General features: G+C 35.7%; 1 protein-coding gene across 3 annotated transcripts in view; it reads right to left on the reverse strand.

Moving 5' to 3' along the window:
- Positions 1–12,112, reverse strand: part of STXBP3 (syntaxin binding protein 3) — a 128,945-nt gene that overhangs the window by 72,091 nt on the left and 44,742 nt on the right. For 2 of the 3 annotated variants that reach the window (XM_077120048.1, XM_077120047.1), the window contains 2 exons: positions 4,618–4,772; positions 1,794–1,884 (listed from right to left, as the gene is read on the reverse strand). In XM_077120048.1, coding sequence (XP_076976163.1) covers positions 1,794–1,884; positions 4,618–4,772 — 246 coding nt within the window. The remainder of the gene's footprint in view (positions 1–1,793; positions 1,885–4,617; positions 4,773–12,112) is intronic. The other variant, XM_077120049.1, reaches the window with a different exon arrangement.

The following is a 12,112-nucleotide window of genomic DNA, read 5'->3' on the forward strand; positions in this document are numbered from 1 at the left end:
TATTTAAAACTTAACCATTCACTTACTAAAATTAACTTTAAAATGGCATGGTATGGTAGTTAAAAGCACAGTGTCTGGAATCAGATGGATCTGGATCTCAATATACATTCTTTTTTTTTCTTCATGCAATTTTATTGAGATATATTCTAGACCTGTATGTGAATACAGCCTTGGACAGTTTCTTGCTGTATGACCTTGGACAAGTTGCTGGACCTATTTTTCCCTCAGTATCCTCATTTGTAAAATGAAATATAATCACTGAAACTATACCTTATAGGATTATTGTAAACATTAAATATAATAATACTATGAAACATTTAACACAGTGCCTGGCACTTCATAAGCCTTCAATACATGTGAGCTATGGGTCCTCAAAAATATGAATAGGGAAAAGACTGCACAAAATAAGTGCTACGTCACGGGTTGAGGCTTATGACAGTATCTGGAAAGGGGTATCACTTGGCCTGAAGAATCAGAAAAGGCTTCAAAAAGGATGTAATACTGTTTCAGGGCCCTGAAGGAAGGAAAGGTATCAAGAATTTAAGGATGTGTAATTTCCTAGGCAGAAAGGACTAAAGGGATGTTTACTAGTACTGACCTTATGTCTTTCCCTTTGTTTCACAACATTTATTGACTATCTATGTGCAGAGGGCCATTCTGTTTTCCTAATTACCAGAATGAGAACTTCCACTAGACTTCCAGACCAAAAAGCTAGTAATTTTTAAAGTTCTAAATTAACATAACATCTAAGCTCACAGCTTCTGTTCCAGTCAACTTTGTGTATGTGTGTGTTGGGCCTTTTCTCTATGCCCCTGCCCAAAGCATCATATTATCAGCAAAACAGAACAAACAAACACGAGACTCCCTTTTCTATTATGTTATACTCCATTCCTCAAACTCAAGGGCCTCTTCCTCTAAGGTAATTTCCAAGATCCCAGTCATACTACGATAAGCTCTGGAAATTCGCTTTAGACTCTACATAGTCTTCTCTTCTTCCACTTACTACATTGCATTGTAATTGGTGTTTTCCTTGCTCACCTCCTCTTCTAAACTATCAACAGTCCCTTCACTCTTCAGCTACTGTAACAGGTTTCATAGTCCTTGGACACCAAATGTCTCAGCCTCATCAGACTCTTCATTCTCTAAGCTAAACCTAAATGCTGGGGTTCTCCAGTTCCCAATCTTAACCTTCAACTGTTTTATAATATCTTCACGAAAAATGATAACAACAGCTGCCATTTAATAATCTCCTGTACATGCCAAACACATACTTATATGTTCATTCAGCTAACTCCCATACCAACCAAGCAAGGTAGATATGATCTCATTCATTTTATAGATGAAAAAAACAAACTCAGTAACTAATCTGTCCAATGTCACAGAGCTAGTAATAACAGGAATAACTATATTTAGTAAATGTTTACTCAGTGGAAAGCATTACTTTAAGACTCTACATGTTATTAACTCATTCAATTCTCACTAGCTTATAAGATAGTTATTCTCTTATCACCATTTTATAGATAAGAAAACTTAGGAACAGAAAAGTTACAAAATTTGCCCAAACTGACATAATTTGAATTACTCATAATTAAGTGGAAGAGCCAGGATTTGGATACAGTGCTGACTTCAAAACCTGTATTTTCTCTACACTATCGAACTATCTATTATGGTTTCCACCACCATCTATGTTAATGATTCCCAAATCAATATGGGACAATAAATAAATTTGTTTGGTCTAAAAAAGAAATACGACAGACTTTATGCATAATCACTATTTGCCTTTTAAACAGTACCTTTATTGGGCTCTTTTCATCAATCTTGTAGTAGTTTTCAAGTTTTGTTTCAACAAGCTGTGCAAGTTTATTGGCATTATCTAGAGGTTTGCTAGAAAATGAGAAAAACAATCAAACAATTCTCTCTCTAGTAGGACACACTTTACAATACCAAATAGCTGAATTCTAAAATCAAACCATGAAATTTATCTATTTGAAAAATTTTATAAACATAGAAAAGTTCAGATAATATATCAAATATATGTTATATTATTTCTGCATATCTAGAATTTACAAATGTAAACTGTCATACATGCTTCAGATTTTTTTAAACATTTTTTATTGTGAAATATAACATATATTCAGAAAAGTAACCAATTTCAAAGAACAGTTTAACAAGTAACTGCAGTGCAAATTTCAAAGTATAGTACGGGCTACTGTTCCACAATTTCAGGTATTTGTTTCTGGCTGTTCTAATATACTAGAAACTAAAAAGAAATATCTATATAATGATTCAGTAGTCATAAACGTTTGTTAAATCCCAACTTCTCTGTTACAACTCCTCTCTCTATTTGAGATCTTTTTGATCATTCTCTAAATCTTCAGGGATACTTGTGCTTTATATCTTTTTAATATAAAAGAAATAAAATATTACAAATAAAGCTGCAGTTCCCTTTATTCTCCTCCCAAGTCATGGTCCTTTTCCCTATGCCTACCCAAGACAACTATTACCACGAATTTACTGTGTAATGTGTAAATTCTCCCAGCCTTTTCTGTACTTCTCATTTTAACTTCTGTATAGTACTCCATCACAAGTATACCAGATTCTGTGCATTCTTTCCCTAACTGATGGACATTTAAGACATTTTCAATTCTATATATTACAAACAATGTTGAAACAAATATCTCAGTGTACACATTTCTGTGCACATGCTTCTCTAGGGTATACTGCATCTAAAAGTATAATTGCCAAATCATAAGGACATATACTCTCAACTCTTCTAGATATTCCCAAACTGTTCCCCAAATCAGTTGATCAATCACACTTCCCACATGCTCTCTAACGTTTAGATAACTTTCCAATATAGTCTCTTGCATAAAATTTTGTCATATCATTGTCTTCTAAAATAATAAAATTCTAATCTAAACTGAAATTTTATGATCTGTGGTATTAATATAACTTCCAAGTCTACAACAAAAATGTTAGAAAAGGCTCTTTGACTATCATGCCAGGATGAGGGTGGGGTGGGGTCCTCAGCTGAGGGCGTCTAAGTATTAAAGATTAATTAGTTTCATACTTTAGGAAATAAAATAGAAACCATAAAAATTAAGAGTAATTTATTATACTTTTTGTTCTAGATCATTCTCAAAAGAAAATCATCTCATGTTAGAATTACATTTTAAAGTTCAAGTATAAAGGAATACTTTGTGAAAAAACAGGATTTTAAAAGCCTTTATTATTATTTAATTACTACAGTAACTCAAAACAGGTCTATATGTGAGCTATTAAATTATAAATTCGCTACACTTAGTCATTTCCCTGAATATAACCAAATCACCAACAGCAGAAGCCTGAACAGAGACTGAAGTCCAGCAGGATCCAAACCACTTAGCTTCGCTCCACTGAAATTCAGAATGTAACTAGCATATCATTTACAAGGAAAAAGATGTTTCTAGTACCTGAAATTTGAGTAATGAGCTTCTTGGATGATATCTGAATTAAGGAGATCTATTTTTTTCTAAGTAATAGTGGGTTTTAAAATGGCTAAGAATAAGTTAAACACAAAGTTCCACATGAATTTGGAATTAAACAATTCAGCCAGCTAACTTGACAAATGTTTAATGTTAAAATTAAAGAACTCTTTAAAAGATAATTGAATAATTTCATTAGCAGTAATATAGCATATTCACTACTACTATTTTCATTAGTGCCATGAATGCACCGTTGTGAGTGCTTAACTCATTTAATCCTAACAAGCTCATGAAGTAAGCTACTACCATTATTTTCGTTTCATAGATAAAAGAAATCGAAGCTAGTTGGATCATACAGCTATTAAGTGACAGAGCCAGGATCAAAACCCAAGTTGCAAAAAACTCCAAGCTGTGTGGCTACATACAACATGGATGATTATCAATATCAGAAACATAATGTTAAACAAAGAAGGTAGAAACAAAGAATATTATATGATTTCATTTATACCAAGTTCAAAATTAGGCAAAACTAATCTATGTATTAGAACTCAGAATAGTAGCTACCTACCTCTGGGGGTAAAAAAAGGATGATGACTAAGAAGGATCACAAAGGGGGACTCTGATATTCTGTTAATGTTATATTTCTTGATTTAGGTGGGATGACATAAGTATGGTCACTTTAGGATAATTTACTGAGCCATATACTATGATTTATGCATTTTTTCATTAAACTTAATTTAAAAACAAATAAATAAAGGTACACAGTAGCAAAGTGAAACTTTACTTCCTAAACAAACAAACAAATCTATTTAGAATGGCTACCGGGCTTAGACACTCTTATCAGGCATCCAGAGAATACAGACATTTAAATTTAGTGGAAATTTAATGATAAAATATTAAATATAAGACTGTCATCCTCACATGACAACAAAGACATTTCCTCCAAGCTTTCCTTAAATCCATAAGAAAACAGGGCTGTAAATCATACCAAATTTAAGCCTTAAACTTTAAATCTCCTATATGCAGAGCATGATATTTTTACAAGGAAAATAAATTCTGCGAACAATGTATATTAGAACAGAAACATTACTTATCTCTATAAAAAATAGCAAATAGAAAGCATAACATGTCCAGACACAGTTTAGTGTTCTACCTTTTATATCTTACTCCAGGATTTTCATCCAGGGTGGCACACACTGTAACTATCTGCTCAGCCATTGCTTCCATAATGGCATCTTTTCCACTTGCATTACTAGGGTCCGGACTATAAGAGTAATAGAATGCATCTGGTACATCAAGAGTATACACCTGAATTAGGTAAAAAATACAAATAAAAAACAAAGTTATACTGTCAACTTAGAGACTTGATATAAAGAAAAATGCAGCTATTATTTGGGACATTAAAAAAGAAATGCTTGCACTAAACATGTTTCCTGAAACAAGTGTCTTTACCTTAATGAAACCTCATTTTCTCTGTCATCTTGACTTCATCTTTTATTTCTTTTCTCACTCTCCTGTTTAGTCTACCTCTCTCCTTCAATTCTTGTTTCATACACAGATTGTACTGTTTGCTTTTCACTACCTGTGTAACAGATGAAGGAATCTGAGGAAGTCAAACTAAAATAAAAATCTATTACCCAGCATAAAGTACAAAAAAGCCAAAATTAGTCTGCATATATTAAACATACATTAAAATTTTAACCCAGTAGAGAATAACCTAGAAATATTCCATAGTTCAAATACATCTCTTCAATTCTTTAGCTTATACTTTCCATACCCTTAAAATAGTTATATTCCCTAAAATGGCACAGCACTGTGCCACATATAGTGTATTACCACATACACAGTGAAACCTCATAGATACATTCATTTATAAAACCAACAAAGTATTTACTTCTGCGCAAATTACTACATTAAAGGCCTATTATTGAGATGTACAGGCTTCCAGAAAGATGGTGGACAAGAGTGCAGTGAGTTCAATTGTGCTCGGACAAACAAGACAGAGACCCGGAGAAAATGTCCTGGGGTGTGAGTAAACTAGGAGGGTCTTTAGGCAGTTTGGGGTGGAGGGGGGGAAGAGATTGGGGAAGTGAGTGGGTCGGGTGACAGGGATCCCCACCAGGCGCTGCGGTCCACTAGGAAGGTGCGATTGGAGGGAACTGACCTTCCTGAGCTCCAGCCTAAACAGCTGCCGGCTGGGGGAAACCTTCCCACTTGGCTGCGGTGGATAGTGCCGGCAGGTTGCCCCTAGGCCAGCAAACATCCACTGCAGGGTGGGCCTCGGGGTGGGGGAAGTAATCACCTGGCCTGGTGCGAGAACAGTCACCCGGAGACGCTGTGTCTGACAGGCCCACCAGTGCTGCAGGATCAGCTGATCCCCCATGCACTGGTCAGCTCCCCAGTCCCTGGCAGAGACCCGCCAGCAGGCCAGCGCTAGCGGAGCAGCCCCTCTGCTGAGCACCACAGACCTCCGGTCCCTCGGGCCAGGAGGGGGGGGCTGAGGGAGGAGGAGACTCAAGCATGCCATCTGCTGGCCAGACCCGGTAAGTGCAGGTCAGCTGCATCAGACATGGAAGGGGAGAGTTTGAGGGAAGAGGAGCCTCACAGTCGCCACCTGCTGGTGAGAAAGGATACATACAGGCCAGTTAACTGTCTAGGTCTTTATTCCACTTTTATTTATTTTTGCTTCTTAATATTCTTTCTTTTCCCCCTTTTAAAACATATTTTCTACACAATTTTATTAATAATATAACTTTTTAAATATAATATAATTTTTTCATTAAAAATTTTTATAGATATATTATTATTGTCTACTCATTTCCTATTTTTTATTTCACATATTATTTTTTCACTTTTTATTTTTATTACTACTATTATTATTTTTCTCTTAAATTTTCTCTCCCTCTGGTAGGCACCAGCCTGACTTCACTCCCAATATGTCCTGGGGTATCTCATTTTGATTCTGATGCCTACAACTGTCAAGGTGTATTTTGTGGTGGTCCTTGTTTTTGTGTTTTATATTTTTATTATACTATTATTTTATGTTATTCTGGTTTGAAAGGATGTATGTACCTTAGAAAAGCTATGTTTTAATCCTAATCCCATTTTGTAAAGGCAGCCAATTCTTCTAATATCTATTCAGTACTGTATGTTTGAATCTGTAATTAGATCATCTCCCTGGAGATGTGACTCAATCAAGAGTGGCTGTTAAACTGGATCAGGTGGAGATATGTCTTGATCAGTTTATGGGAATCCTATAAAAAGAGGAAACATTTTTGAGAAAGCGAGAGATTCAGAGAGAGCAGAGAATGCTGTAGCACCACGAAGCAGAAAGTCCACCAGGCAGCGATATTTGGAAATGAAGAAGGAAGCCTCCTGGGGAGCTTCATAAAACAGGAAGCCAGGAGAGAAAGCTAACAGATGACATCATGTTCACCATGTGCCTTTCCAGCTGCATGAGAAGCCCTACGTTTGCCATGTGCCTTCTCACTTGAGAGAGAAACCCTGAACTTCATCGGCCTTCTCGAACCAAGGTATCTTTCTTTGGATACCTCTGATTGGACATTTCTATAGACTTGTTTTAATTGGGACATTTTCTCAGTAGTAGAACTGCAAACTAGCACCTTATTAAATTCCCTTTTTAAAAAGCCATTCCATTCCTGGTATTGTGGATTACGGCAGCTAGCAAACTAGAACAATTATTATCATTACCATTGTGTGTGTGTGCGTACATAGACCAGGAGTTCAGCTTGGGTCTCCTGCATGGTAGTCAGCTATTCTGCCACTGGAGTACCTGTGTATCTTTGCCTACCTTATAATAGACCCTTAAGTTGAACTGTATCCCTACACAAGATCTGAACCTTGTTTTGGCAGAGAATAACTGACAAAGTGTAAAAAGAAACATTCACAAAAACGAAGGAAATACAAAACTTTAGAAGAGTGAAGGAAACCAATTTGCATAATAACTATATCAAGGTAATCAAACACCCAGAATACAACAGAAAATCACAAAGCACCCGAAGATCCAAGCAGAAGTGGACCAGCCAAATGACCAAATCAAAATTCCAGAGGGGACACAGAATATGGAAAAAGTACTCAAGGATATTTATAAAGAAATAAAGGATATCAGGAAGACACTAGAAGAGCATAAAGAAGAATTCGGCTGGTTAAACAGCAATGAAAGGTATAGTAGACCAAATAAAAAAATATACTGGAGACACACGATAGCAGATTCAAAGAAGTGGAAGGAAGAATAAGTGAGTAACAAGATTGAACAATAGAACTAGAGCACACAAAAGAACAAATAGCAAGAAAGATGGAAAAAATGCAACTGGATGTTAGGGGAACGATGGACAAGAGTTGCAAAAATATAAGAATTATTGGTGTCCCAGAAGGAGAAGAGAAAAGCTTTGGGAAAGTTAGTTGAAGATATAATTGGAGAAAACTTCCCAAACCTTATAAAAGACACAAATATGCACGTCAAAGAGGCCAGCAAACTCCAAACAGAATAATTCCAAACAAGCCCACTCCAAGACACATACTAATCAGACTATCGGGTGTGGAAAAGAAACAGAAAGTCCTGAAAGTAGCACGAGAAAAGCAATTTCCTACATACAAGGGAAAACATATAAGACTTACTTCAGACTACTCAAAAGGCACCATGGAAGCAAGAAGGCAGTGGTATGATATTTTTAAGATCCTGTTATAATAAGTAAGGCTTTCAAGCAAGAATTCTTTATCCAGCCAAGTTATCCTTCAAAACTGAGGGAGAGATTAAAATCTTCAAAGATAAAGAAAGATTGATAGAACTAGTCAACAAGAGACCAGCCCTACAAGAAATACTAAAGGGAGACCTGTCGGCTGATAAAAAAAAAGATAGGAGAGGGAGGTCTGGAGGAGGGCACAGAATTGAAGAATATGAATAAACGTAATTTAAAGGAAAAGAGAGAGAAGGAAAACAATATACAGATCTGACAAATAAAAACTAAAGGACAAGATGGTAGAATCAAGAACAGTTTTTACAGTAATTACTTGAAGAAATAACAATCATATATATGTATGCTCCCAGTCAAGGAGCTCTAAAGTACATAAGGCACATATTGGAATAACTGAAGGGAGCTAAGACATATCAACAGTAATATGGGAGACTTCAATACACCACTCTCCGCTACAGTTAGAACAACCACACAGAGGATCAACAAGGAAAGAGAGAACCTAAATGATAAGATAAATGAATTAGATCTAATAGACATATATAGATCATTACATCCCAAAACACCAGGATACACATTTTTCTCTAGTGCACATGGAACATTCTCCAGGATAGATCATATACTGGGATATAAACTGAGTCTCTATAAATTTAATAAGATTGAAATTATCCAAAGCACTTTCTCTGATCACAACACAATAAAGTTGGCAATTAATAATCACCAAAGAATGAGAACTTTCACAAATATATAGAGAGTAAACAACACAGTTTTAAATAATCAGTGAGTCAAGGTAAAAAATTGCTAGAGAAATCAGAAAAATATCTGGAAATAAATGATAATGAGAATACAACATATAAAAACTTATGGGATATGGCAAAGGCAGTGCTGAGGGGGAAATTTATTGCCTTAAATCCCTATATTAAAAAACAAGAATGAGCAAAACTTGAGGATTTAACTGCTCATGGGAAGAATTTAGAGAAAGAACAGCAAACTAATCCCAAAGCAAATAAAAGAAGAGAAAGAATAAACACTAAAGCAGAAGTAAACAAACTGGAGAACAATAAAACAAAAGAATCAACCAAACTAAAAGTTGGTTCTTTGAGAAAATTAATGAAATTGATGGTCCCCTAGCTAGACTAACAAAGAAGAAAAGAGAGAGGATACAAAAAATACAATCAGAAATGGGGGGGGGGGGGGGGGGTTGTTACCAAAGATTATGAAGAAATTTAAAAAACCATAAGAGAATATTATGAACTATGCCAACAAACTAGATAACTTAGATGAAATGGACAAATTCCTAGAAACACACAAATTACCTATACTGACTCAAGAAGAAATAGAAGATCTCAATAAATCAATTACAAGTAAAGAGAGCCAATCAACCATCAAAAATCTTCCCACACACACAAAAAAAGCCCAATACCTAATGGCTTAAAAGGAGAATTTTATTAAACTTTTTAAAAAGAAGTGACATCAATCCTGCTCAAAGTCTTCCAAAAAAACTGAAGAAAAAGGAACGCTACCTAAATTATTTTATGAAGCTAACAATGCTCTAACATCAAAATCAGATAAAGACAATACAAGAAAAGAAAACTACAGAGCAATCTCCCTAATGAACATAGATGTGAAAATTCTTAACAAAATACTAGCAAATCATATGCAGTGCCACATTAAAATAATTATACATCATGATCAAGTGGGATTCATACCAGGAATGCAACAGTGGTTCAACTTAAGAAAATCAATCAATGTAATATAGCACATTAACAAATCAAAAGGGAAAAATCACATAATCATATTGATTGATATTGAAAAAGCATATGACAAAATCCAGCACCCTTTCCTGATAAAAACACTTCAAAAGTTAGGCATCAAAGGAAACATTCTCAATATCATAAAGGACATATATGATAAACTCATAGAATCATAATTAGTGGTGAGAAATTGAAAGCATTCTCCTTGAGATTAGGGATGAGACAAGGATGCTCATTATCACCATTATTACTGAGCATTGTATGAGACGTACTAGCTGGAGCAATTAGATAGAAGAAAGAAATAAAAGCCTCCAAATAGGAAGGGAAGAAGTAAAATTTTCAATATTTGCAGATGACATGATCCTATACTTAGAAAACCCTGAGAAATCTACAACTACCAGAGCTAATAAACAAATTCAGCAAAGTGGCAGGATACAAGATTAATGTACAAAAATCAGTAATGGTCCTATACACAAGCAATGACCTGTCTAAGGTGACAATTAAGGAAAAAATTCCATTCAGAATAGCAACCAGAAAAATTAGGTATCTAGGAATAAGCCTAACCAGGGATGCCAAGGACTTATACACAAAAAATTACAGTAAATTGCCAAAAGAAATAAAAAATGACCTAAATAGATGGAAAGATATTCTATGCTCATGGATAGGAAGGTTGAATATCATCAAGATGTCAATTCTACCCAAACTGATCTATGGATTCAATGCAATACCAATAAAAAATCCCAACAACCTACTTGAAGACTTGGAAAAATTGGTTATCAAATTTATATGGAATGGATAGAGAGCTTGAATAGCTAAAGATATTCTAAAAAGAAGAGCAAACTGGGAGGTCTATTACTTTCTGACTTTAAATCTTACTATAAAGCCACAGTGGTCAAAACTGGCACAAAGACAGAAGGACTGACCAGTGGAACAGAATTGAGAGTGCAGAGATCAAGCACCAAATTTATGGATATTTGATCTTCAATAAGGTGCCCACATCCACGGAACTGGGACAGAATACTCTTTCCAATAAATGGGCATGGGAGAATAGGATTCCAACAGCCAAAAGAATGAAAGAGGACCCCTGCCTTACACACCGCCATGTGTCAACTTGGCCATGTTGTGGTACCTGTTTGTCTGGTTGGGCAACTGCTGGCCTGTCTGTTGCAATGAGGACATTTCATAGAATTAGATCATGATTATGTCAGCTGCATCCACAGCTGATTCCATTTGTAATCAGCCAAAGGGGAGAGTCTTCTGCAATGAGTGATGCTTAATCTAATCATGGGAAGCCTTTTAAGGAGGATTCAGAAGAGACAGGCTCTATTCCTGCTTCGGCTGGCGAGCCTCTCCTGGGGAGTTTGTACAGACCTTCCATCGGAGTCCTCAACTTCACAGCCTGCCCTGCAGATTTTGAACTCTGCATTCCCACGGTCACGTGAGACACTTTTATAAATTTTATTATTTGCGAGTGTTCCCTGTTGATTCTGTTTCTCTTGAGAACCCTAACTAATACACACCCCATACAAAAATTAATTCAAAATGCATCAAAGACCTAAATGTAAGAGCCAGTATCATAAAACCATTTGAAAAAAATGTCGGGAAACATCTTCAAGATCTATTAATAGGAGGTAACTTCTTAAACTTTATACCTAAAGCACAAGCTGTGAAAGAAAAAATAGACAAATGGGAGCTCCTTAAGATCAAGAGCTTCTCTGCCTCTTGGGCTTTTTTAAAAAGGTGAAGAGGCAGCCAACTCAATGGGAAAAAATATTTGGAAACCACACAGATAAAGGCTTGATATCCTGTGTACATAAAGAAATTATACAGCTCTCCAACAAAAGAACAAACAATCCAATTATAAAATGGGCAGAGGAAATGAACAGGCACTTTTCTGAAAAGGAATGCAGATGGCTTAAAAAGCATATGAAGAGCTGCCCATCTTCACTGGCTATAAGAGAAATGCAAATTAAGACAACAATGAGAAATTACCTCACACCTATAAGAATGGCTCTTTATTAAGTAAACAGGAAACCACAAATGTTGGAGAGGATGTGGAGAAATTGGAACACTTATTCACTGTTGGTGGGAATGGAAAATATTTCCGCCTCTGTGGAAATCAGTTTGGCGATTCCTCAGAAAACTAAATATCAAGTTGCCCTATGACCCGGCAATATTAATA

Source organism: Tamandua tetradactyla, chromosome 11, assembly GCF_023851605.1.
Source record: "Tamandua tetradactyla isolate mTamTet1 chromosome 11, mTamTet1.pri, whole genome shotgun sequence".
Lineage (NCBI taxonomy): Eukaryota > Metazoa > Chordata > Mammalia > Pilosa > Myrmecophagidae > Tamandua > Tamandua tetradactyla.